The 23522-nt window shown below is 39.7% G+C and overlaps 4 protein-coding genes and 1 pseudogene across 5 annotated transcripts in view; 4 read left to right on the top strand and 1 right to left on the bottom strand.

Annotated features, from left to right (window-relative positions):
- Positions 1-23410, top strand: part of LOC139614818 (olfactory receptor 11A1-like) — a 101988-nt gene extending 78578 nt beyond the window's left edge. For both annotated transcript variants that reach the window (XM_071472444.1, XM_071472446.1), the window contains exon 4: positions 19388-23410. In XM_071472444.1, the coding sequence (XP_071328545.1) occupies positions 21376-22320 (945 nt within the window). In that variant the 5' untranslated portion in view covers positions 19388-21375 and the 3' untranslated portion in view covers positions 22321-23410. The remainder of the gene's footprint in view (positions 1-19387) is intronic.
- Positions 93-1574, top strand: LOC139614822 (olfactory receptor 4C12-like). Its single transcript, XM_071472450.1, has one exon. The coding sequence runs from the start codon at positions 104-106 to the stop codon at positions 1043-1045; it is 942 nt and encodes a 313-aa protein (XP_071328551.1). The 5' UTR covers positions 93-103; the 3' UTR covers positions 1046-1574.
- LOC139614835 (olfactory receptor 10AG1-like) lies at positions 1575-9298 on the top strand. Its single transcript, XM_071472463.1, has one exon. It carries the CDS (start codon positions 6664-6666, stop codon positions 7582-7584), a length of 921 nt encoding a protein of 306 aa, XP_071328564.1. The 5' UTR covers positions 1575-6663; the 3' UTR covers positions 7585-9298.
- LOC139615008 (olfactory receptor 6N2-like) lies at positions 8213-11459 on the top strand (annotated as a pseudogene).
- On the bottom strand, positions 11277-16440 carry LOC139614994 (olfactory receptor 11A1-like). Its single transcript, XM_071472742.1, has one exon. The coding sequence runs from the start codon at positions 14255-14257 to the stop codon at positions 13331-13333; it is 927 nt and encodes a 308-aa protein (XP_071328843.1). The 5' UTR covers positions 14258-16440; the 3' UTR covers positions 11277-13330.
- Positions 23411-23522: the final 112 nt, after the last annotated feature.

The following is a 23522-nucleotide window of genomic DNA, read 5'->3' as shown; positions in this document are numbered from 1 at the left end:
GAAATCTTTAAAGTGAGACTTTTTTCCCCCAACTCTTCATTCATATATTCTTGTTATAATATCTGCGTATTTCAAATATCAGTATTTCATATTTTATTTTTTAATGGATGAAGAATTAAATGTAACATATATAACCCTTGGTGGGCATGTAGAAGTTCCCAAATACAAATACCTTTATTTTATCACCTTTTTTATAGCATATATTCTGATAATCTGCAGTAATTCTACTATTGTGTATCTGATATGGATTCACCAAAACCTCCATGAGCCTATGTACATTTTCATTGCAGCTTTGTTAATCAACACTGTTCTTCTCAGCACTAATATCTACCCAAAGCTTTTGATTGACTTTTTATCTGAAAAACAGATCATATCTTATAAAGCCTGTGTTCTTCAGTATTTTATGTGTTATGCTTTAGGAAGTTCCGAATTCTTAATGTTGTCAGCCATGGCCTGTGACAGATATGTGTCTATATGTAAACCTCTGCAATATTCAACTATCATGAGAAAAACAACCATCATAGTTTTTCTGGCTTTAGCTTGGCTTTTCCCTGCTTGTCAGCTTGTGGGATTAGCAACAATCAGCGCTAATCAAAAGCTCTGTGACTTTACTTTGAAAGTAATTTATTGTAATAATTCAATTTATTCTCTTTTTTGTGTCAGTTCAAGAGCAATATCTATATATGGTGTAGTCGTTTTTTTAAATCTTGCTGGTTTGCCTGTGCTCTTCATAGTTTTTACATACGCCAGAATACTCATGATATGTTATCAGAGTTGTGGAGAAGTCAAGAAAAAAGCTGCGGAGACTTGTCTTCCTCACCTGCTGGTTTTGATTAACTATTTCTTTTTGATTGCATATGATGTCATTATAGTTAGACTGGAATCTGATTTTCCAAAAACTGTACGTCTAATAATGACCTTACAAGTAGTTTTGTACTATCCTCTTTTTAATCCAATCATATATGGACTTAAAATGAAAGAAATCTCCAAACACCTAAAGCGTTTGTTTTGTCAAGATAAAAAGAACTTATGTTGTCAAGACTGATATTTTCATCTGTAATAATTATGACTACAATAACAACCACTAAAATATGAGATCACATTACACCTGTGTCAAGCTCTTTATTCTGTTTGTTTTCAATTGTATTGACAACTTTTCAAGAGAATCCCTATGAGCAGTGAGACCTTAATGCAGGTAAAGACCAGGCTGACTGAGACTTTTCTTTCATGGTCTAGGGCATCTGGACCTCCTCTTAGGTTACAGTAACTTTTTTCAAATCATAAATTTATCACCCTTACACCATTAGTTATTATCTCGTCACAATTACCTGCTTTTAGTTTCGTTATTGTTGATGTGTCTAAATTCTGCTTTCAAGTTTGTGTGACTTTGTATGACTCTGTAGACACATTTTTTGTTAACATGATACCTCAAGAACAATTCACAGTAGAACCTTCACACTCCTTATGCAGTAGATTAGATTTTGCTGTGCTGACAAACATAAAACATCTTTGGTAATTAACGAGCTGTTTTTTCTTGTGAACATGATAAATGAAGAACAATACATGGTAGAAACTCTTCATACTTACTCCACAGGTAATATGGGGTAGATGATCTGATTAGTTCGATGTGCCTATCTTGCATGTTAATGAAGTGTTTTGATTTTATAAACTTCTGTTTGCATTCTTGATGACAAACTGCAAGTGCTGTAAGTGTATGTTCTTTTGCCATCAAGATCATAGCAAGACAAAGTAATCCAAGTGCCTCTTGGTGATTTTTAAATGTCTTTATGACAACTGCATTAACATGACCATAATCATTGGTTTGGGCATGTGATAAAATTTGTTCAATGTCGTTCTCATAATGAACACTGTACACTGTAACTGCCACTTCCAATACACACAATCTGAACCTCACTTCATGAGCAGAAAAATATGTTATTTTACTGCCATGCATCAATTGTTTGTGCACAGCATTCCAGAATGACAGCACACCCACAATAATAGTAATAATAAGAGCTTTTTAAGAGCTGGGATACCAGAAAGGACAGCATGTTTATTTAGTTATTAGTAGATATTTAGACATTAGTTGGATAAACTAACGTAGAGGAAAGCAACATTCAAAAGCAAAAAGAGTTCATTTTTGACAATAATTACCGACATCTGCAGTGAACGGCTGCACATGTTTTATCAGTCAGTGGTGGTAAGTGTCCTCTTTTACACTGTGGTCTGATGGGGCAGCAGCATGTCAGACAAGAACACAAGGATTTGTGCACACACAATACATGAATCTGTGTGGTAACTGTAGTACTTTTCCATTTGATTTGGGACAATTGTCACAACTGCAAGGAAGTTGACCCCTGAGGCCATTAATCACCCAACCATCATTGCTATGACTTGAACCTTGTTGATGAAAATCATAAACTGGCTCGGTGACAAAGGACAACTTTGGCAGAGGCCAACATCCACCAGGAACATGTTTGACTTTCTACCAAGAACATAGAAACAACTCTCACTCCGGTTATACAGCGACCAGATGGCTTGTAGCAATGACCCCAGGACCCTATATTCACACAGTTCCCCCCACAAGGGGACCCAGTCATAAGTCTTCTCCAAGTCCACAAAGCACATGTAAATTGAATGGGCAAACTCCTTGCCACAGTAAAGAGTTGGTCCACTGTTCTATGGCCAGGACAGAATCCTCATTGCTCCTCCAGAATCTGAGGTTCTGCAATCAGTCAGAGCCTCTTTTCCAGCACACTGGCACAGGCCAGGAGGGTAAGCAGTGTGATATGGTGATAATTCAAGCACACCCGTCAGTCCCCTTTTTTGAAAATGGGAACCACTGCCCTGGTCTGCCAGTCAACAGGCACTGTCCCCAATCCTCCTCACAAGGTTTCCAAAAGTGAAGTCGCCAACATAACTAACAGAGCCAGACTGTTGCAGTTGAAAAGAAGATTATTTATTTTCCCAAAGAAAACAAACAACCATTATCAGAAACACAAAAAAAAGAAACTAAAAACTGATGGACCGGCCAAAATAAACAAAAGCCAACCCACAAAGGGTCTGTGGACCTGGTGCCTTCCCTCTACCCTGAATGAAAAGAACCCAAGTCTAATTTAACCAAAACCAAATACACAAAAATAGGACTACTGGATCATCAAGGAAAACATAGAAACATGTCATTTTCACATTGCCAGCACAGGGGGAGAATGTAACACCCCCACCCTAAGTTACTGAACAGTGTATCCTGAAAAAAGAGTTTCTTGAAAAAGTAAGAGATAGGATGTTCTATCCCATCAAAGCTCTCCTGTCGGAGGACCGCACCCACAACACCGCCAACTTAAACGGCTGACTTTTTGTCTGTTTGAATGCCAGCTGGCAGGCATCAGTCCACTTAAAGCTCACGTTTGGACTCAGTAGGTCAGTTAGAGGCATGGCTACAGCAGTGAATTCTTACAGGAACCCCTGTGGTAACCCACTATGGCCAAGTAACGACGAAGCTGAGTTCAGCTGGTTGAACAGGAAAAGCCACAATACTTTCCACCTTTGCCTGAACAGGATGAACTTGACCTCCCCCAACCACCTTCCCAAAGTAAGTCATGGTTGCTTGCCCAAACTCACATTTAGACAAGTTTACTTTCAAACTTGCCTCCTCCAGACGACAAAACACTGTATGCAAATGCCCCACACGTTGAACCCAAGACTCAGAACACACAACCAGATCATCAAGATATGCTTCACAAAATGCCAAACCTGATAGTACCACATTCATCAAATGCTGAAAGGTGGCTGGTGTATTACACATACCAAAGGCCATGACCTTGTATTGAAGAAAGTCATCGGGACTGACGAATGCAGAAATGTCTTTCGCCCATTCTGTCAAAGCAAGCAGCAAATCCAGCAAATCCTCCATCCATGGGAGAGGATAACAGTCGGGTTTTGTCATGCTGTTCACTTTTCTAAAGTCCATACAAAAGCAATCTCCACCATCAGATTTATCCACAAGAAAACAGGGAGAGCTCCACATACTACAGCTGGGTTCAGCAATCTCATGCTGCAGCATGTACTCAACCTGCTGCTTAAGATGATTACATTTGTATGGGTTAACACGATAGGGATGCTGTTTAATAGGTCATGTGTCATCCACATCAATGTTGTGTGCCAACATGTGCGTCTGAGAGGGAACATCCGCAAACAATGCTTCGTGTGATTCAATTAACTCAACCAAATCTGAATGCTGTGAGTCGGAAAGATGAGACAGGCAAGATGGAAAACTTCACAAGATTTCAGAGTTTGACAACTTTCTATATGTCAAGGCTACAGACAGTGCTCCGTCACTCTCTTCAGCACAGGACAACTCCCCCGAGGCTCTCCTTATAACAAGACTGACAGTCGGCGCAGGAGGAATGGTATGATTCAGCTTTCCTGCTACCAGATATGACAGGATTTACAATAACCTGTGACATCTCTCTTTAACCCAAGCCAAAAGTAGTGGCTCAAAATACGGTGGTATGTTTTCTTAATACCCAGGGCCCAGCAAGAGGATTATCATGCGCCAGGCTCAAAATTTCTGTTCGATATGGACATGGGATCACAAGCTGAGTCAACAGCCACTTGGCCTGACACAAGGTCAAATTCCACACAGACTATATGCAGAGGCACACCAATTTCCTCCATACCAAAGCCCAAAACTGGGATATTGGATCCCATAGCAGACTGATTACCAAATGGATAAAAGGGATAAAACACTGTGAGGCAGCCGAGTCCCACAGAATCTTAATGGGACCCTTGAGATTGTTACCTGGCAATGAGATAACACCATCCATAACAAATGGTGGCCTCCAACACCACAGGCTCCTCCAGATTCTTCTCAAGCATGTTTACTAATGCTACAGCCTTGGCATTTTGCTTCTTCAACACAGGACAACCTGTCACTATATATCCCTTTTTCTTATAATAGAAGCGCATTACACTGTCCATCCCCTTCACATCTTATCTAGCTGCCTTAATTTCAAGCTCTGGTTTTCCGAAACTCCTGCCTCTTTCAGGCATGCCATACAGGCCTCTAGCACTATACTGCCCACTGCCATTTAAGTCCTCATAAGACATATTACTGAAAGGACGATCCCCAAAAACAGTCTTATGAGTGAGGACATATTCATCCACCAGCACAGCAGCTTTAAAAACATCACTAACTTTTTGTTCATTCAAGTATGTTGACACTCTTTCTGGAAGGCAGTTCTTAAAATCCTCCAACAACATTAACTGCTTAAGCTGCGCAAAATCCTCCACTTCACTGGATGTACACCAGTGATCAAAGAGTCCGTCCTTCTCCCGCATAAATTCAACTTAACTCTGATGCCTGTTTTTCTTCGACCTGTGAAACCTTTGACGGTATGCTTCAGGCACCAGCTCGCGCGTTTAAACACTGTCTTCAGCCGGAAGCGTTGAATAAACCTCCTGCGCTTTACCACTTAAGATGCACTGCAACAACAATGTCCACACATTTTTTGGCCACTTCAACGTACAGGCCACCTGCTCAAACAGGACAAAATATTTGTCAACATCCTTTTCGTTAAAAGGACGAACTAACCGGATGTTTCTTCTGACATCAGAATCTGAGAATCTTGTTGAAACTGAAGCAACACCAAGCTCCAACTTGTGCAAACAAATCTTTGTTTGCTGTTCCAGTTTTTTCGTCTCAAGTTTTTTCAAATATGCAAGTTATGTATGGAATCCATACAGTGAGATTCTGGTTGTAGTTTCACTAGGCCTGTAGCTCACCACTTATGACCGCCTGCACATCCCCAAGATGCAAAGGTCTTGAGCCGTGACAGTGCCCCCTGCTGGACATTATGTAAAGCCAGCTGCATTAATGAATTTCTCATTTCAGTTAAGTATGTGCTGCCATGCACTTGCCTGTTATTTGGGCACATTCATATAGCCTAGCGCTTTTCTAGTGTATCAATCACTCGAACGTCTATGTATATATGTGTCCCACACCATCAGGAGCAGTTAGGGGTTCAGTATCTTGCTCAAGGACACTTCAACACACTCTCTGGAGGAGTCAGGAATTGAACCAGGAACTTACCACTTGTTAGACAACCATGCTACCTCCTAAGCCATCCCACCCCATTTTGATAACTATTAATTGCCAGTATTGGTATCAGTCCAACAAATCTTTGCACCCATTTGAAATGAAGTGGTATGAAATGACACAGTATGAGGAAGAGGGCAAATGGTGCAAGAAATATAGTCAACCTCATTAACTATAAACACTGAATGTAATTATCGTGCAGTATGATTATAGTTTAAACACAGGCAACATTAGAGGCGTATATGTCCCAGTAAAACAGGTGAAAAAATGCTCTTGGTTACAGGCCTCCAGAGTCTGACATTCATCGTTCATCTCTAATGACTTTAATGAGATCGATGGAGGGTGAAGCTATCTGTTAAAAACATTTCACAAACTCAACCCGTGCTTTTTTTGAGCTTCAGAGATTAACACATTCTAAGTGTATTTGGAGGTATGGCCAAGGAACTGTGAATGTATGAGCTATTCAAATACAGACTTCAATCTTTAAACTGAGATTCATTTGCTCATGTGTGATTTAGGTATGCCTGTTATATTATCTGCCTGTTTAAAACATTGTTAATGTCTCAATGGAAGGTGAAAGAAATGTAACATATATAACTCTAAATGGGTATGTAGAAGTGGAAAAGTACAGATATCTTTATTTTGTAATTATTTTTACAATATATATTCTAATAATTTTCTGTAATTCCATCATTGTCTGCCTCATTGTGATTCACAGAAACCTCCATGAGCCTATGTACGTTTTCATTGCAGCTTTGTTAGTGAACTCTGTTCTTTATAGCACTGTTATCTACCCAAAGCTTTTGATTGACTTTTTATCTGAAAAACAGATCATATCACATTCAGCGTGTCACTTTCAATATTTTATATTTTACAGTTTAGGTGGTTCAGAGTTCTTACTGTTGGCAGCCATGGCCTATGACAGGTATGTGTGTATATGTCAACCTCTGCAATATCCAACTATCATGACAAAAACCACCATCAGTGTTTTCTTGGTTCTGGCTTGGCTTGTACCTGCTTGTCAGGTTGCAGGATCGGCTATATTGAGTGCAAACAGAAAAGTCTGTTACTTTACTTTGGAAGGAATTTTTTGTAACAATTCAGTTCACAAACTTCACTGTGTGAGTTCAAGGGGGCTATCTATATTTGGTGTGATTATAATGCTCAATATTGTATTTTTTCCTATGTTCTACATAGTTTTTACATATATAAAGATTCTTATAATATCCTATCGAAGCAGTAGAGAAGTCAGGACAAAAGCTGCACAGACCTGTTTACCTCACCTGCTGGTTTTAATAAATTTTTCATTGTTGTGTACATATGATATTGTTATTCTTAGACTGGAATCTGATATTCCAAAAACTGCACGTTTAATAATGACTTTACAGGTAGTTTTGTATCATCCTCTCTTTAATCCCATCATATATGGACTGAAAATGAAAGAAATCTCCAAACACCTGAAGAAGTTGTTCTCTCATGTAAAATGATCTGTTGTAAAAACAGCAAATGTGAAGTGATTTGTCTGATTATTATATTTCAACAATCTGATTTATAATTAACACATTCATGATCATTGTCAGCCCCAACAATGTAGTGACAGTTATTCAAAAGTCAATTTTTTATTTCAACATGTAATCACAAGTTTCATTCATAGTTTTTCACTTTCCACTCATGAGTATCATTGTCCTTGGTTGTATTGATGAAGTTCATAATGATCATAGAGTGAGTATAAACATTTTAAATGTTGAAAAAAATAAGTTTAAAAACTGTTTTCATGTGATGGTTAATATTTACACTCTTAATCTTTGAACACAGATGTTTCTCTTGATAATGTTGTTAATACTGTATGCAAGTGAAACTAATAAAATATCTTTAGTAGCAATGATATTGATGATGTCTAATGTTCCACACCACTGACAGTCCCAACATGGCAATATCTAAATTGCAGGAGCTGCATTTTTTCTGATAAATGTAAGATGTGTCGTAATTTACCATAGATGAAGCACTGCGGTACTACACAGAACGTGCTTGTTTGGTAGAGACCCAAGAAAAGTCTGTTCTCTAGTTCACAAATATCTGACACTGGAGGTGAAGTATTTAAACTTTTGTGTCAGAATGCAAGTCACAGTTTACAGCATGAAGATAAACATTGGACTGGTGACACGTGATGAGTATCAGCAGGACTGGACTGTACAAATAAGGTGGGAAAAAAAGTTCTATAGAATTATATAGGTCTTCATGAATAATTGAACTGAAGTTTTGTCACTGTACTCCAATGACTCTTACATCCTCGGTCTAAGGGAAACATGACACGCTGTGAGACTCCCTGCTCTGAAGAAAGGCCAGCTACACAGTATGAGTCATACTTAGTGCAGCATTGCCAAAAACTACATCGGCTGCACTGAACCCCAAAGACTCGTTTCCCTCACAGCAACAACAACAGTGGAAATCTCTCATCCCACTCACCATTTGACTTGCAGAATTTGCAGAGCTTGCTTTTTAGAGTTTGATGGAATCATTGTAATGCACCATGACTCTCTGGATGATAAGTGCTATAACTATAGTGCTCAACACTTATCTCTGACATGACCTGGTAAAGAATTCGATCCCTGGTCAGTGGTCACTTTGGATGCATTTTGGAAGGTTAAAGGTGAAGAAATAACTTGACACAAGGAAAGTTGTTGTTTAAAAGAGCCCTCCACTAATTTATCATTTCACTCTTGTAACATATTCGGCCTCATGATGGACAGTTTCTTTTAAATCAAGGATTTAAAGCTTTATACAACTTTTTCACATAAGCAGTAGTAGATAGAGTAGATATGTGTGTTGCACATGCATGTCAGTGATTATGGTGTCACACCAACCCTGCAATGGCTCTATGCAATGTGCAATGCTGTTGTTTAAGTCTGACTTAGTTCACTTTGTGAAGTCCAAAGATGAGCACACACCAAATTCAGTTTACGGTCAGGGATCTCAATGTTTGTTACACATTCTACCTGTTGTATTAATTCCTGTCTAATATTTGACAATCCTCATGGATGCGGGAATAGATATATATTCAATTCAATTCAATTCAATTTTATTTGTATAGCGCCAAATCATAATATACATTATCTCAAGGCACTTCACAGGGTAAGGTCAAGACCTTACTTTGTTTCAGAAAAAAACCCAACAGTTCCCACAACGAGCAAGCGCTTGGCGACAGGGGGGAGGAAAAACTCCCTTTTAACAGGAAGAAACCTCCAACAGAACCGGGCTCAGGGTGGGGGGGTCTGCCTCAACCGGTTGGGTTTAGGAGAAGATAAAAAGAGGGGGAGGGGGAGGAGAGGGGAGAGAAGAGAGAGAGAGAGAGACCAGGAGCAGCTGTGTAGGTAATGGTGTTATCAATAATAATGACAGATAACAGTGGTTAATAGTAAAGATGAGTAGTGGTGGATCTGGATCCTGCTGCTCCCGAGGCAGAGAGACCTGCAGAATGAGGACAGAGAGAGGGAGAGAGAGGAGAAGCACAAACTACGGGAGAGAAAAAATACAAAGTTAATGGCATGAAGTCATCGAGAGAGAGAGGGGGAGAGAGACAGAAATAGAGAGAGAGCGCCCAGTGAATCATGGGAATCCTCCAGCAGTCTAGCTCTATAGCAGCATAGCTAAGGGATGGGTCAGGACATACCCGAGCCAGCCCTAACTATAAGCTTTACTAAACAGGACAGTTTGAAGCCTGATCTTAAAGGTAGAGAGGGGGTCTGCCTCCCGAACCCACACTGGGAGCTGGTTCCACAGGAGAGGAGCCTGATAGCTGAAGGCTCTGCTCCCCATTCTGCTCTTACAAACTCTGGGAACCACAAGTAGACCTGCATTTAGAGAGCGAAGTGTCCTATTGGGTAAATAGGGAACTATAAGCTCTCCAAGGTACGATGGTGCCTGACCATGAATGGCTTTGTAGGTGAGGAGGAGGATTTTAAATTCTATCCTGGATTTTACAGGGAGCCAATGCAGAGAGGCTAACACAGGAGAGATGTGATCCCGTTTCCTAGTTCCTGTCAGTACTCGTGCTGCCGCATTCTGGATCAATTGAAGGCTTTTTACTGAATTTTTGGGACATCCTGACAATAAAGAGTTACAGTAGTCCAGTCTTGAGGTAACAAATGCATGAACTAGTTTTTCAGCTTCCTTTAGACATAGAATGGGTCTGATTTTAGCAATATTGTGCAGGTGGAAGAAGGCTGTCCTAGAGACTTGCTTTATATGTGAAGTAAAGGACAAGTCCTGGTCAAAAATGACACCAAGGTTTCTGACTGTAGCACTGGAGGCCAAGGTGATGTCATCCAGAGTCAGTATATTATCACATAGTGTATCTCTGAGGTGTTTTGGGCCAATTACAATAACTTCAGTTTTATATATATTATATATATATTTATATATTTATATATTTATATAACTCTTGATGGGCATGTGGAAGTGCAAACATATAGATATCTTTATTTTGTGATCATGTTTACAGTTTATATTCTAATAATCTGCAGTAATTCAACTATTCCTAACCCTAACCCTTATCTGGATTCACCAAAACCTTCATGAGCCTATGTACATTTCCATTGCAGTTTTGTTAGTGAATTCTGTTCTTTTCAGTACAAATATCTACCCAAAGCTTTTGATCGACTTTTTTATCTGAAAAACAAATGAGACCTTATTCAGCTTGTCTCTTTCAAGTTTTCACGTTTTACTCCTTAAGTTGTTCAGAGTTCTTACTGTTGTCAGCCATGGTCTATGACATGTATGTGTCTTTATGTAAACCTCTGCAATATCCAGCTATCATGAGGAAAACCACTGTGTGGATCTTCCTGGTTTCAGCCTGGATTCTGCCTGCTTGTCAGGTTGCAGTGCCAGTTGTGCGACATAGTAATACAAAACTACGTAACCTAGTTTTGAAAGGTATTTTGTAACATTTTCGTTAACCATCTTTACTGTGTGAGTTCAAGTGCTATCTATCTATGGTCTAGTTGTTCTGCTTAATGTTGCACTATTTCCTATGTTTTCATACATTTTACCTACACAGAGATACTTATAATATCCTACAGAAGTTGTGGTGAAGTTGGGAAAAAAGCTGCACAGACCTGTTTACCTCACCTGATAGTTTTAATCAGCTGTTCTTGTGTGATTACGTATGATATCATCATCGTTAGACTGGAGTCAGACATTCCAAAAACTGCCTCTTTATAATCCAATCATATATGGTCTAAGGATGAAGGAAATTTCGAAACACTTCAAATGATTGTTGTGTCAAGCCAAAGTGAACTAATGTGTCTGTGCTGATTTACCCTTTAACAAACCTTTGCATTGTAATAATAACGGAGAGATGTGAGGAGATGTGTGATTCTTGGAGGGTGTTTGATGGGAGTTCTTATTTCTCTGGCTAAAACACAGTTAACAGAAGCACTAAATATCCAACTCAACTTTTTTATTGGGTTTAGTAAGTTCATTTGAAATGACAGCGATGAACAAAAGAGTGTTTCTCTTTTATTTGTAATGTTACATTTTCTTTCACATCAACTTGGGGGTCAAAGACAGATCCTATTAAAAGTAAACAATGTCTGATGTCACTTTTATATTCAAATAATTCATTGTAGTGTCTAGTATGTATTGCATGTTGGTCCTTTCCCCAAATCAAATTAAGAACCTTATTTTGTTCATGAATTAAAAAAAAGAGGCAGAACTGAGGATGTCAACCATGAACAATAATGTATTTTATGATCAATAAAGTCTCCAAAAAATACTTAAAAACCAGAGAGAAGCAAAACTTTTTTAAACATGAAACTGCAGTTTTTTGACCACTTGTTTACAGTGGAAACAAATTCTGAACAAGTATCATCATCTTTTTAGTTGATCCAGTGCAGCTCCAAATATGAATGTGTTCCTCTGTGGACTATGGGCTTATACCTTTAAAAAAACACAGCAGCAGTGACACAGCCTGAGTTCGAGTAAATTAAAGACTCAATAAATTCACAAAGTCAAGTTTTTACTGGGCACTAGGCTACACATTACATTTATCAAATCTATTTATTCAGTTATAATGTAAGGGGGACAAAACGCACATGGCAGCATCTGAAGGTAAAAAGACTACAGATATAGGTCCAACAGATAGGCCCAACAAGTCCCGCAGCCTTAATTATAGAGGTTGCTTGACCCTACTCAGATACAATCCATAGGAGCATACCAACCACAGGTGCACGAGACCCCTGTCGCCATGGTAAAAATAATAAACACACAGTTAATGGATAAAAGAATCAGATTGGAAACTAATAGAGATCTTCTGTGTGAAAGTCCTGTGCTTTGTCAACCCATTGATCCTCAGCCTCCTCCTAACATGGATTTTGACACAACTTTATAATACTGCAGCAGCTGGAGGTCAACTAACAGTAAAACGTAATGGGCTTGATTTTTACAGGAGGACAGCCTTGATAAATCCGATTTTACTGACAGGCCTGTGATAATATCCTCGCAGTCCAGGCTTGGCCAGTGTGAGCTTGGTGACTGGCAGTTCAGACGTGGCAAGGTTGTTATTATTAATAATAATGACAGTAGTAGTTATAATAATATTCTCTTCCATCATTGACCAATTCATCACATTGTTCGTGGTGGTGGTGGTGCCCCCAAAATGAAATCATGTTTTTAGAAATTTTGGCAAATTTTAATTAGTATTAGTAATTAGTATGAAATATTCAGACACTTTGCTGGTTTACATATTTGAAATGTTTATCCTCACTTAAGGATCAATAATTAAATTCAATTCAATTTTATTTGTATAGCGCCAAATCATAATATACATTATCTCAAGGCACTTTACAGGGTAAGGTCAAGACCTTACTTTGTTACAGAGAAAAACCCAACAGTTCCCACAAAGAGCAGCACTTGGTGACAGGGGGGAGGAAAAACTCCCTTTAACAGGAAGAAACCTCCAACAGAACCGGGCTCAGGGTGGGGGGGTCTGCCTCGACCGGTTGGGTTTAGGAGGAGATAAAAAAGGGGGGGTGGGGGGAGGAGAGAGGAGAAAAGAGAGAGAGAGAGAGACCAGGAACAGCTGTGTAGGTAATGGTGTTATCAATATGACCTTTATCTGCACAAATAGAGAAACTGAAACTAATATGATTGTCTAAAATGAAAGCTGATGATGCTCTGCACCTAGGCACTTTGTATCAATCATAAAAACAAATAAAAATGAAATGAAAAGATTCATTAGTGTGATTTGACCTGAAACAACAGCCTTTTCAGGTGTTTAGATATTTCCTTCATCTTTAGTCCATATATGAATGGATTAAAGAGAGGATGATACACAATTATTTGTAAAGTCATTATTAAACGGGCAAGTTTTGGAAAATTTGATTCAAGCTTCGCTATAACAACATCGTAAGTAATAAAAAAGAAAAAGCTGATTAAAACCAGCAGGTGAGGTAAACAGGTCTGTGCAGCTTTTTTCCTGACCTCTCTGCCACTTCTATAGGATATTATCAGGATCCTGCTGTATGTAAAAAGTATGAAAGACATAGGAAACAGAGCAATATTTAGCAAGATGAACACACCATATATGGGCAGAGCTACTGAGCGCACACACTGAAGATTGAAAATTAAATTGTTACAAAAAAGTCCCTCCAAAATAAAGTGACAGAGTTTTATATTATTATTCAATGCAGCTGACATTGCAAGTTCACAAGCAGGAACAAGCCAAGCTGAAACCAGAAAGACTTTGATTGTTGCTGTTCTCATGATAGTTGGATATTGCAGAGGTTTACATATAGACACATACCTGTCATAGGCCATAGCTGCCAACAATAGGAACTCTGAAGTGGCCAGAGTGTAATATATATAAGCTTGAAAGAGACAGGCTTGAAATGAAATTGTCTGATTTTCAGACAAAAAGTCGATCAAAAGCTTTGGGTAGATATTAGTGCTGTAGAGAACAGAGTTGATTAACAAAGCTGCAATGAAAATGTACATAGGCTCATGGAGGTTTTGGTGAATCACGATAAGACTCACGATGGTGGAATTACAGCAGATTATCAGAATATAAACTGTAAACATGATCACAAAATAAAGATATCTGTATTTCTGCACCTCCACGTATCCACCAAGAGTTATATATGTTCCATTTGATTCATCATCCATCAGAAAATGTTAAACAGTAACACAGACAGGTCATGGAACAGACTCAACAACAAGCCTCACATTGAGGATTGCAGTAACATATTACCTGTATTAGATCGTTTTATTCATTCAGGTACCAATGTAACAGGAAGTGAAGTGTTTGACTCAGTGGAGTGTTTTTATCAGACTGCTTCATCCTCCATGGATCTCATTAAACTCTCCACTAACATGTTAACAACTACAGGGAACTCCAGAATCCTGAACTCAGAGGTTTTGTTACTGTAGACCTCTTTGCTGGGTGGTGTGTCACCATCACAGTTTTCTGGGACTCAATGAGTGATGATGTTGCTACATGATATGACAATATCATGGAAATGGGTTCAATGTGCCATTTTCTTTTCTGATCACTATTTTGTCTTACTCTCGACATTGCCATTTCATTAAAAATCCAAAACTGAAATCTTCTCATTTACCAAAGTATTCAGACCCTTTGCTGTGGCTACAAACTGTGGTCAGGTGCTTCCTGTTTAATTATTCTTGAGATGTGTGTAGAACTTGATGGGAGTCCCCCTGTAGCAAACATAATTGATTTGACATAGTTTAGAAAGGCACATAGCTGTGACCTAGCATGTCTGTTGGACATGGCGACACATGGCAGTGCGGCGGCTTCTCAGCTACCAGTGAGTGTACTAAATAGTAACACGGGAGACGCAGTAAAGTATAGTTCATTTTGATTACTTCAACTTATGAATCCCAGTGTAGTGATTAAACCGAAGCTCAAGGTAGCGTTGGGTAGACTTAGGCTCCTGAGGTCAACAGGCTTGAAAAGGGGAACACTCCAGCTGAGTACCATCATCCCTGCGCCCAAAAGTGCAGCAGTAAATAGCATGAATGACTATCACCTGGTAGCGCTTAGCTCGACAGTTATGAAATGCTTTGAGTGGCTGGTCATGACATGAAGAACAACATTGACATCAACGTGGACCCACACCAGTAAACCTATAGGAAGAACCACTCTGCACCAGAAGCAGTTTCATCCATCACCCACTCTAGAGAGTGGGGACTCTTCCATCAGGCTGCTCTTCCTGGACTCAAGTTCTGCCTTCAATACGATCATCCCACAGACTCTGGCCAACAAACTACTGCTGCTTGGACTAACACCTTCCGTCTGCAACTGGGTCCTGGACTTTTTAACACGCCGGCCAAAGACCATAAAGATCCATGGCATCTCGTCCTCCACCATCACCCTTAACGCCGGCTCCCCCCAAGGGTGCATCCTGAGCCCCCTGCTGTACATGCTATTCACATACAACTGCTCGGCTAAATACCCGGGCAACCACATTGTGAAATTTGCGGATGACACAGCAGTGGTGGGACTGATATCCCACAACGATGACTCCTCGTACCTACAGGAGGAGAAAGATCTGGTGGACCGGTGTGGGAAGAATAACCTCTGTCTCAATGTGGGGAAGACCAAGGAGCTTGTCATGGACTTTAGGAGGAGAAGCCACACCCCTCTCCCCTGTTCATCGGAAGAGCAGCTGTGGAAATGGTCCACAGTGTCAAATATCTAGGAGTCCACATTTCCAAGGACTTCACATGGACCATTAACACCCCCAGCATCATTAAGAAGGCCCACCAATGCCTCTATTTCCTCAGGAGGCTGAGGCAGGCTGGCCTCAAAACCCAAGCGCTGGTACCTTTTTACAGGTGTGTGGTGGAGAGTACGCTTACATTCTCCATCACTACCTGGTATGGGAATTGCTCTGCTGCTGACAGGAAGGCGCTGCAGAGAGTCGTGAAAGCCGCCCAGAAGATCCCTCACAGCAGCCTCCATTCCATTGAGGACATTTATATCAGCAGGTGCAGGAGCAGTGCGATCTGCATCATGGGGGATTCCACCCACCAGGCCCATAAGCTGTTTGACCTCCTCCCCCTGGGCATGAGGCTTCGGAGCATCAAGGCCAGAACAACAGGGTTCTACCCAGAGGCTGTAAGACTGGTCAACTCCATGTCACATTGAATGTACTTCACACTGCTCTGTCTTGCTCTGCTGCTATGTTCACTTCAAATTGGAGTCAGTTGCTTTAATTTGAGATGCATCTACAACTTGAGAATTTTACAACTTGGGGTCAGTGGTAGCAAACTGAACTGACTGGACACACCTGTTTATATAATATCCCACAATTCACACACAGCTTTCCATTCATACTCCAATTATCTATACTCGTATTTTGCACCTTTCTGTGCAGTTTTGCTGTCATTGCAGAGTAACTATACCCTGCATTCTAATCATTAATATGTTCCACCACCATATAGGGTTACCCTCTGCCTCGACCGGTTGGGTTTAGGAGGAGAAAAAGGGGGGATGGGGGGAGGAGAGAGGAGAAAAGAGAGAGACCAGGAACAATTGTGTAGGTAATGGTGTTATCAATAATAATGACAGATAACAGTGGTTAATAGTAAAGATGAGTCGTGGTGGATCTGGATCGTGCTGCTCCAGAGGCAGAGAGACCTGCAGAATGAGGACAGAGAGAGAGAGAGAGAGAGAGGAGAAGCACAAACTACGGGAGAGAAAAAAAAAACAAAGTTAATGGCATAAAGTAGTCTCGAGAGAGAGAGAGAGAGAGAGAGAGAGAGAGAGCCCACCCAGTGCATCATGGGAATCCCCCAGCAGTCTAGCTCTATAGCAGCATAGCTAAGGGATGGGTCAGGACATACCCGAGCCAGCCCTAACTATAAGCTTTACTAAACAGGCCAGTTTTAAGCCTGATCTTGAAGGTGGAGAGGGGGTCTGCCTCCCGAACCCACACTGGGAGCTGGTTCCACAGGAGAGGACCTCTGCTCTCTCAGGCTGTAACAGTCCACATTTTATTGCTTGATTTAATGGAGTTCAGCTCCCAGCTCCTCCAGTTTTAGATTTCAGGCATCTAACTTTTGAATATGAGCTGCTTTTTCTTTTATTTCAAAAACATTTTTTTGGCATTTTGCCTTTATTGGATAGGACAGTAGAGAGTGATAGGAAAGGGACAGAGAGAGGGGGAATGACATGCAGGAAAGTCGGGCCTGTCATGCGTCAAACCGGAGACTCACCTGCTAAGAGCATCTGCGCTCACACGGTACTCACCCTAACCACTCGGCCATTGGGTCGTCCATGAGCTGTTCTTTCAACTATCTTAGCATTGCTTCAGAAATCTCCTCCAGCTGTGATCTTACAAGTTTTGCTTGTATATTTCTTCTTTAGGTATTTTCCAGCCAATTTGGGCCATTCAACTGTCAACTTCTGTTTTTTGTACAATTGTTTTGTATAATTTTGTACTGTTTTTTACACTTTGCTTCAACCTCCAGTTTACAAGCTCTGCATTTAATCTTCAGCTCTTGTTCCAGCTGTTTCAGCATTGTTTCATCAATGTGGTTCACACACATTTTCCACAGGAAACACAGTTTCTAGTTCTAGTCTTTTTTTATTTGACCATGTAAATAGAGTTTATTTTACTATGTATGTCTAGATACAGTGGTGTATAGTATATGTCGTATCTTTGGATGAATGTCCAAGCTTCAGGATGAATGTCTTCGTCTTTTCTTCCACTCCACCAAGCTTTGTCTAGCAGCCTGCTTTAACACAGTTTTCTGCCAATTTTTATTGATGAAATTTATTTGCAATAATTTTCATTCATAGGAGGTCACAGAGGTCACAAAGTGACAAAGCTAATAGAAAGAGCATCCTAAAAATGATGGAAAGTATTTTTTGCATCATACTAATTTCCAGTTTGTATGATGCTATTTACTTTGACAGCACCAACAGGGCCTCCAGGGAAGCTGATGTAAGGATACTGTAATGAGTGTCATTAGTGTCGTCCGTTGTGTGTCACCTGCACCGTGGTGAACAGCGGGCCAGGCCTCAGGGGACAGGCCTGACTACAGCCGGTCTGGAAACAGCTAATTATCACCCGGTGGTCACAGTGAGCCGGCCTCGTGGGACGCTCTGCGAAGCAAACACTTTTACCTCTGTCATCAGAAAGAAGCAAAACACTGTGACTGACTGTGACTCTTAGCACCAGAAAAGTTTTCTTTTCATTGCCTGTGTAATAAGTGAAGTAATTATCACCATTATTATGTTAAAGGTGGTCAACAGGTCATTGTCTCTTTATCTCCCTCAAAGGCTATTAAACACATTAATGCAACTCCTGTCTAGTGTTAACCCCCACAGACATGACCTTCAGCCAGTACACTGAAGGAACAGGAATAAAATATAATACAGTATAACATAATACAATGCAATACAATACAATACAACATAGGCAGTGGCCTGGGTTCGATTCCAGCCAGAGGCACTTTGCCGCTCGTCATCCCCTCTCTCTCTCTTTCCCGTCTCTCTCTCTCACTGCAGCTATAATAAAGGCAAAAAATTGCTATATATATATATATTAGTATTTAATGCTACTTTATACTTATATACATAGTTTGTACATGCTGTCATTACAAAACAAATTAAGATTTTATACATGAAATATATGATGAGCTTTTAAAATGTGACACTTTGTTTTAGATTGAACTAATATAACTGTATATTACTGTATCAGTGTTAACAATGCAAATTTTAAGCAATGCTCTTAATCGATAGTCTGCCACATTAGCAATCAATACTCAGTTAAAGTCACAGTAGCATCCAGGCTGCCCTGAAGAAGCAGCTGCTCAGAGGACGCAGGTTGGGCAGAACAGTCTCTTATTTTCTGTCAGATAGGAAGCAGGTGGTGCAGTTAGGAAACATGTTCTGGAGTGATTCTCAGCACCGGGGTGCCTCAGGGCGGTGTTCTTTCATCTCTCCTGTATACACTATATACCAAAGATTGTGAATCTGTGCAGATATTTGAATATGTAGATGATGTAACAGTACATGATAAAGGGCATGATAAAGAACGGGGGTGAATTAGCCGACAAGTCTGAGGTGGGAGGCTATCATCAGCCACATCAAGGCTTCACCCTCTGCACAAACTCAAGAAATTTGTTGTGACTGGTGAGGCGAGTGTCCTCATCTTCTCAGTCACAGTGTGGTAAGACAGAACCGCGCTTGACAAGGACAGTCAGAGAGAACTGTTCACACCGTTCATCTAAGATAATTGGCTGTGACTTTCCCTCTGTCTCCTCCAGGTCTCCACATGGATTGTAAACTTTGAAGTGCAGGACATCTCAACTCAGAAACAACACCAATCCGGAGGCTGATCGACGCTTGAACTCTGATACACAAGTACTTCAGAAGCAGGCACATGGCTGCATGTAGAAACAAGCTCTTTAAAACAACAGAACACCACTATTAGAATTTTACAATTTTATTATGTCAAGAGTTGACATGAGAATAACTTGAAGGGGTCGAATTTGATAAATGAGATATGTACAACCCCGTTTCCAAAAAAAGTTGGGACAAATCTGATGATTTGCAAATCACATAAACCCATATTTAATTGAAAATAGAACAAAAACAACAAATCAAATGTTGAAACTGAGAAATTTTATTGTTTTATGAAAAAAAAAATTCTCAATTTGAATCTGATGCAACAACAAGTTTCAAAAAAGTGAAGGTAGGGAGAGGTTCACCACTCTGTGAAAGACTGTGTGGGCAAATAGTTCAACACACACAATATTGTTCCTCAACGTAAAACTGCAAAGAATTTGGGAATTTTAGCGTCTACGGTTCATAATACCATTGATAAATCCAAGAATCCAGAGAACTCTCTCCCTGAAAGGGACAAGGCCAAAAATAAGTATCGGATGGTCGTGATCTTCAGGTCCTCAGGCAGCACTGAATTAAAAACAGACATGATTCTATCGTGGAAATCATTGCATGGGCTCAGGAACACTCTGAAAACCACTGTCTGTGAACACACGTTGTTGCTTCATCCACAAGCAGGTTGAAACTCTACCATGCAAAGAAGAAACCAAATGTAAAAATGATCCAGAAATGTCTCTGACTTCTCTGGGCATGAGCTCATTTAAGATGGTCTGAGGCGAAATGGAAAACTGTCCTGTGGTCTGACCAATCAAAATTTCAGATTCTTTTTGGAAATCATGGACCCCACATCCTCCGGGCTACAGAGGAGAGGGACCTGTTATCAGCACACAGTTCAAAAGCCAGCATCCGTGATGGTGTGGAGGGGGCATTAGTGCCCATGGCTCGGGTAGCTTGCACATCTGGGAAGGCTCCATTAATGCTGAACGGTATATACAGGTTTTGGAGCAGCACATTCTGCCATCCAGACAACGACGATGCCAAAGTACATTCTGAGCGTATTACAACAGCAGGAGTCTGGACACTGTCCTGTCTGCAGTCCAGACCTGTCACCCACTGAAAACATCTGGAGCATCATAAAATACGACAAAGGAGACCCTGAACTGTTGAGCAGCTGAAATCCTATATCAGGCAAGAATGAGACAACATTTCGCTTTTAAATCTCCAGCAGCTGATCTCCTCAGCTCCTAAACGTTTACAGAGTGTTGGTAAAAGAAGAGCTGATGTGTAAACGTCAGCCTGTCCCAACTTTATTGAAACATGTTGCTGCTATCATATTTTTCATAAAACAATAAAATTTCAGCATTTCAACATTTGATATGTTGTCGTTGTTCTACTTTCAGTCAAATATGGGTTTACATGATTTACACAGCATCACATTCTGTTTTTATTTACATTTTACACAGTAACTTTTTTGGAAACTGGGTTTTAAATATAAACTCTGGATGTCCAAACCATTTTTGCTTTGATTTGAAGTGACACACAATGATGCACAATACTCACAATAGAGGAGAGCAGGGAAAACAGTGATCAGTGAAGAAACTGATGCATTTCCATCATATTGTAGCGTGTAGCAAAATTGTCAATGACACACAGAAAAATGTAGTGGCATCACATTTTTTTGAGAACCAAAACCTTCAGGACTCTGGAGTTTCCTGTAGTTGTTAACATGTTAGTGGAGAGTTTAATGAGATCCATGGAGGATGAAGCAGTCTGATAAAAACACTCCACTGAGTCAAACACTTCACTTCCTGTTACATTGGCACTTTGTGAGAGTGAGGCTTGTTTTGTCAGTTATTATTAAGGAGAACCTCTTCCATGACCTGTCTGTGTTACTGTTTCATATTTTCTGATGGATGATGAATCAAATGGAACATATATAACTCTTGGTGGATACGTGGAGGTGCAGAAATACAGATATCTTTATTTTGTGATCATGTTTACAGTTTATATTCTGATAATCTGCTGTAATTCCACCATCGTGAGTCTTATCGTGATTCACCAAAACCTCCATGAGCCTATGTACATTTTCATTGCAGCTTTGTTAATCAACTCTGTTCTCTACAGCACTAATATCTACCCAAAGCTTTTGATCGACTTTTTGTCTGAAAATCAGACAATTTCATTTCAAGCCTGTCTCTTTCAAGCTTATATATATTACACTCTGGCCACTTCAGAGTTCCTACTGTTGGCAGCTATGGCCTATGACAGGTATGTGTCTATATGTAAACCTCTGCAATATCCAGCTATCATGAGAACAACAACAGTCAAAGTCTTTCTGGTTTCAGCTTGGCTTGTTCCTGCTTGTGAACTTGCAGTGTCCGCTGCATTGAACGCTAATATAAAACTCTGTCACTTTATTTTGGAGGGACTTTTTTGTAACAATTTAATTTTCAATCTTCAGTGTGTGCGCTCAGTAGCTCTGTCCATATATGGTGTGTTTATGTATCTAAATATTGCTCTGTTTCCTATGTCTTTCATACTTTTTACATACAGCAGGATCTTGATAATATCCTATAGAAGTGGCAGAGAGGTCAGGAAAAAAGCTGCACAGACCTGTTTACCTCACCTGCTGGTTTTAATCAGCTTTTCCACTTTTTTTAGTTATGATATTGTCATAGTGAAACTTGAATCAGATTTTCCAAAACTTGCCCGTTTGATAATGACTTTACAAGTGATTGTGTATCATCCTCTCTTTAATCCATTCATATATGGACTAAAGATGAAGGAAATATCTAAACACATCAAGAAGTTGTTGTTTCAGGTCAAATCTTTGCTGTTCACCAATGTGATGTAGTTTCATCTGTAGTGTTAATGCAGATATTTGGTTTTTATCTACTATGACTGATACACAGAATCTGTACAGAGCATCATCAGCTCTCAGTTCACAACATTCATATTAGTGCCACTGTCTTTATTTTGTTGATGAACTTCATATTGGTCATAAAATGAGGATAAACTTTTGAAATGTTGAAAACCTGAACAATTTAAAATGTTGACGTCTTTTGGTGGTTTTTACAGATTATGATTTAGCACTGTTATTTAATCCTATAGTAAAAAAAAATAATGTTGGCATGGTCTTATGTTCTGCACCACTGCCTCTAATGGTACATTTAATATTTTTGCATATTTTACACATTGGAAAATTAAAAAAAGAGAAAATTATTCATTTATTATAAGTGTATTTAAAAAGTTTCACTTGATTTCAAGTCTTTCCTTAGAGTAGTTTATAACATCTTCACATCTGTTAATATTCTTTTTGATTCATGTATTTACCTCAGATTGATAAACTACTGCTGCAGCTTGATATTCACAGGAGAAAACCAGTTAAAGGGAAAGTCCACCAGGTTTAGACATAATCTGCTTCTCAGCTTGTGAAAACAGTTAAATATTGTCCTCTGAGACTCCAGGAGACAATCCAACACAGGTGCGATGTTACTGAGACCTTGTTTGCTTTGATGGGGAGGTGAGGAGTTAGAACCCACACAAACAGGCAAACAGAGTGGTTGGAGTATCTGCTGGAAACATGGACAGAGCACTGAGGTTGTATTTTTACTCATACTAATGTCAGTCTTGGTGGGTGTTGGGTAGAGTTTACCACTGTAAATGAATCAATGGAAATAAAATACCAATTCAACCAGATTACAGTATAATAATTGATGGCATTATGGGAAATGTAGTATACAGGGGTTTTGGAGTTTGACCCATAACTGGGAAATAAAGGTCATGCTCTCTGTCGCTGCCTCCACCGTTTTGTCTCTTGTGAGACTCGCAGCTTGATGGAAGTTTGATAAAATAAAAATGGTCACTAACACTACCTGGTGATTTAGTCATCAAGTTTCTAATGAAGTAAAATGATAAACTTCATGTTACATTAGCTGCTAACTTTGGACGCCACAAATTCAATGTTTTGATAAAATTAAAGTTGTCATTAACGTTATCTGGTAATTTGATCATCAATGTAATGAAAAGATCAAATGAAAAACTCATATTACATTT

Source organism: Trachinotus anak, unplaced genomic scaffold (assembly GCF_046630095.1).
Source record: "Trachinotus anak isolate AG129_WGS33_773 ecotype Australia unplaced genomic scaffold, CSIRO_AGI_Tana_v1 ptg000039l, whole genome shotgun sequence".
NCBI lineage: Eukaryota > Metazoa > Chordata > Actinopteri > Carangiformes > Carangidae > Trachinotus > Trachinotus anak.
The sequence above is the reverse complement of the archived record's forward strand: the minus strand, read 5'-3'. Positions and strand labels throughout refer to the sequence as shown.

What these genes read in the sequence shown, in the direction of transcription:
- LOC139614822 (XM_071472450.1), top strand. Translation starts at nt 104, where the DNA reads ATGGATGAAGAATTAAATGTAACATATATAACCCTTGGTGGGCATGTA.
- LOC139614835 (XM_071472463.1), top strand. Translation starts at nt 6,664, where the DNA reads ATGGAAGGTGAAAGAAATGTAACATATATAACTCTAAATGGGTATGTA.
- LOC139614994 (XM_071472742.1), bottom strand. Translation starts at nt 14,257, where the DNA reads ATGGATGATGAATCAAATGGAACATATATAACTCTTGGTGGATACGTG.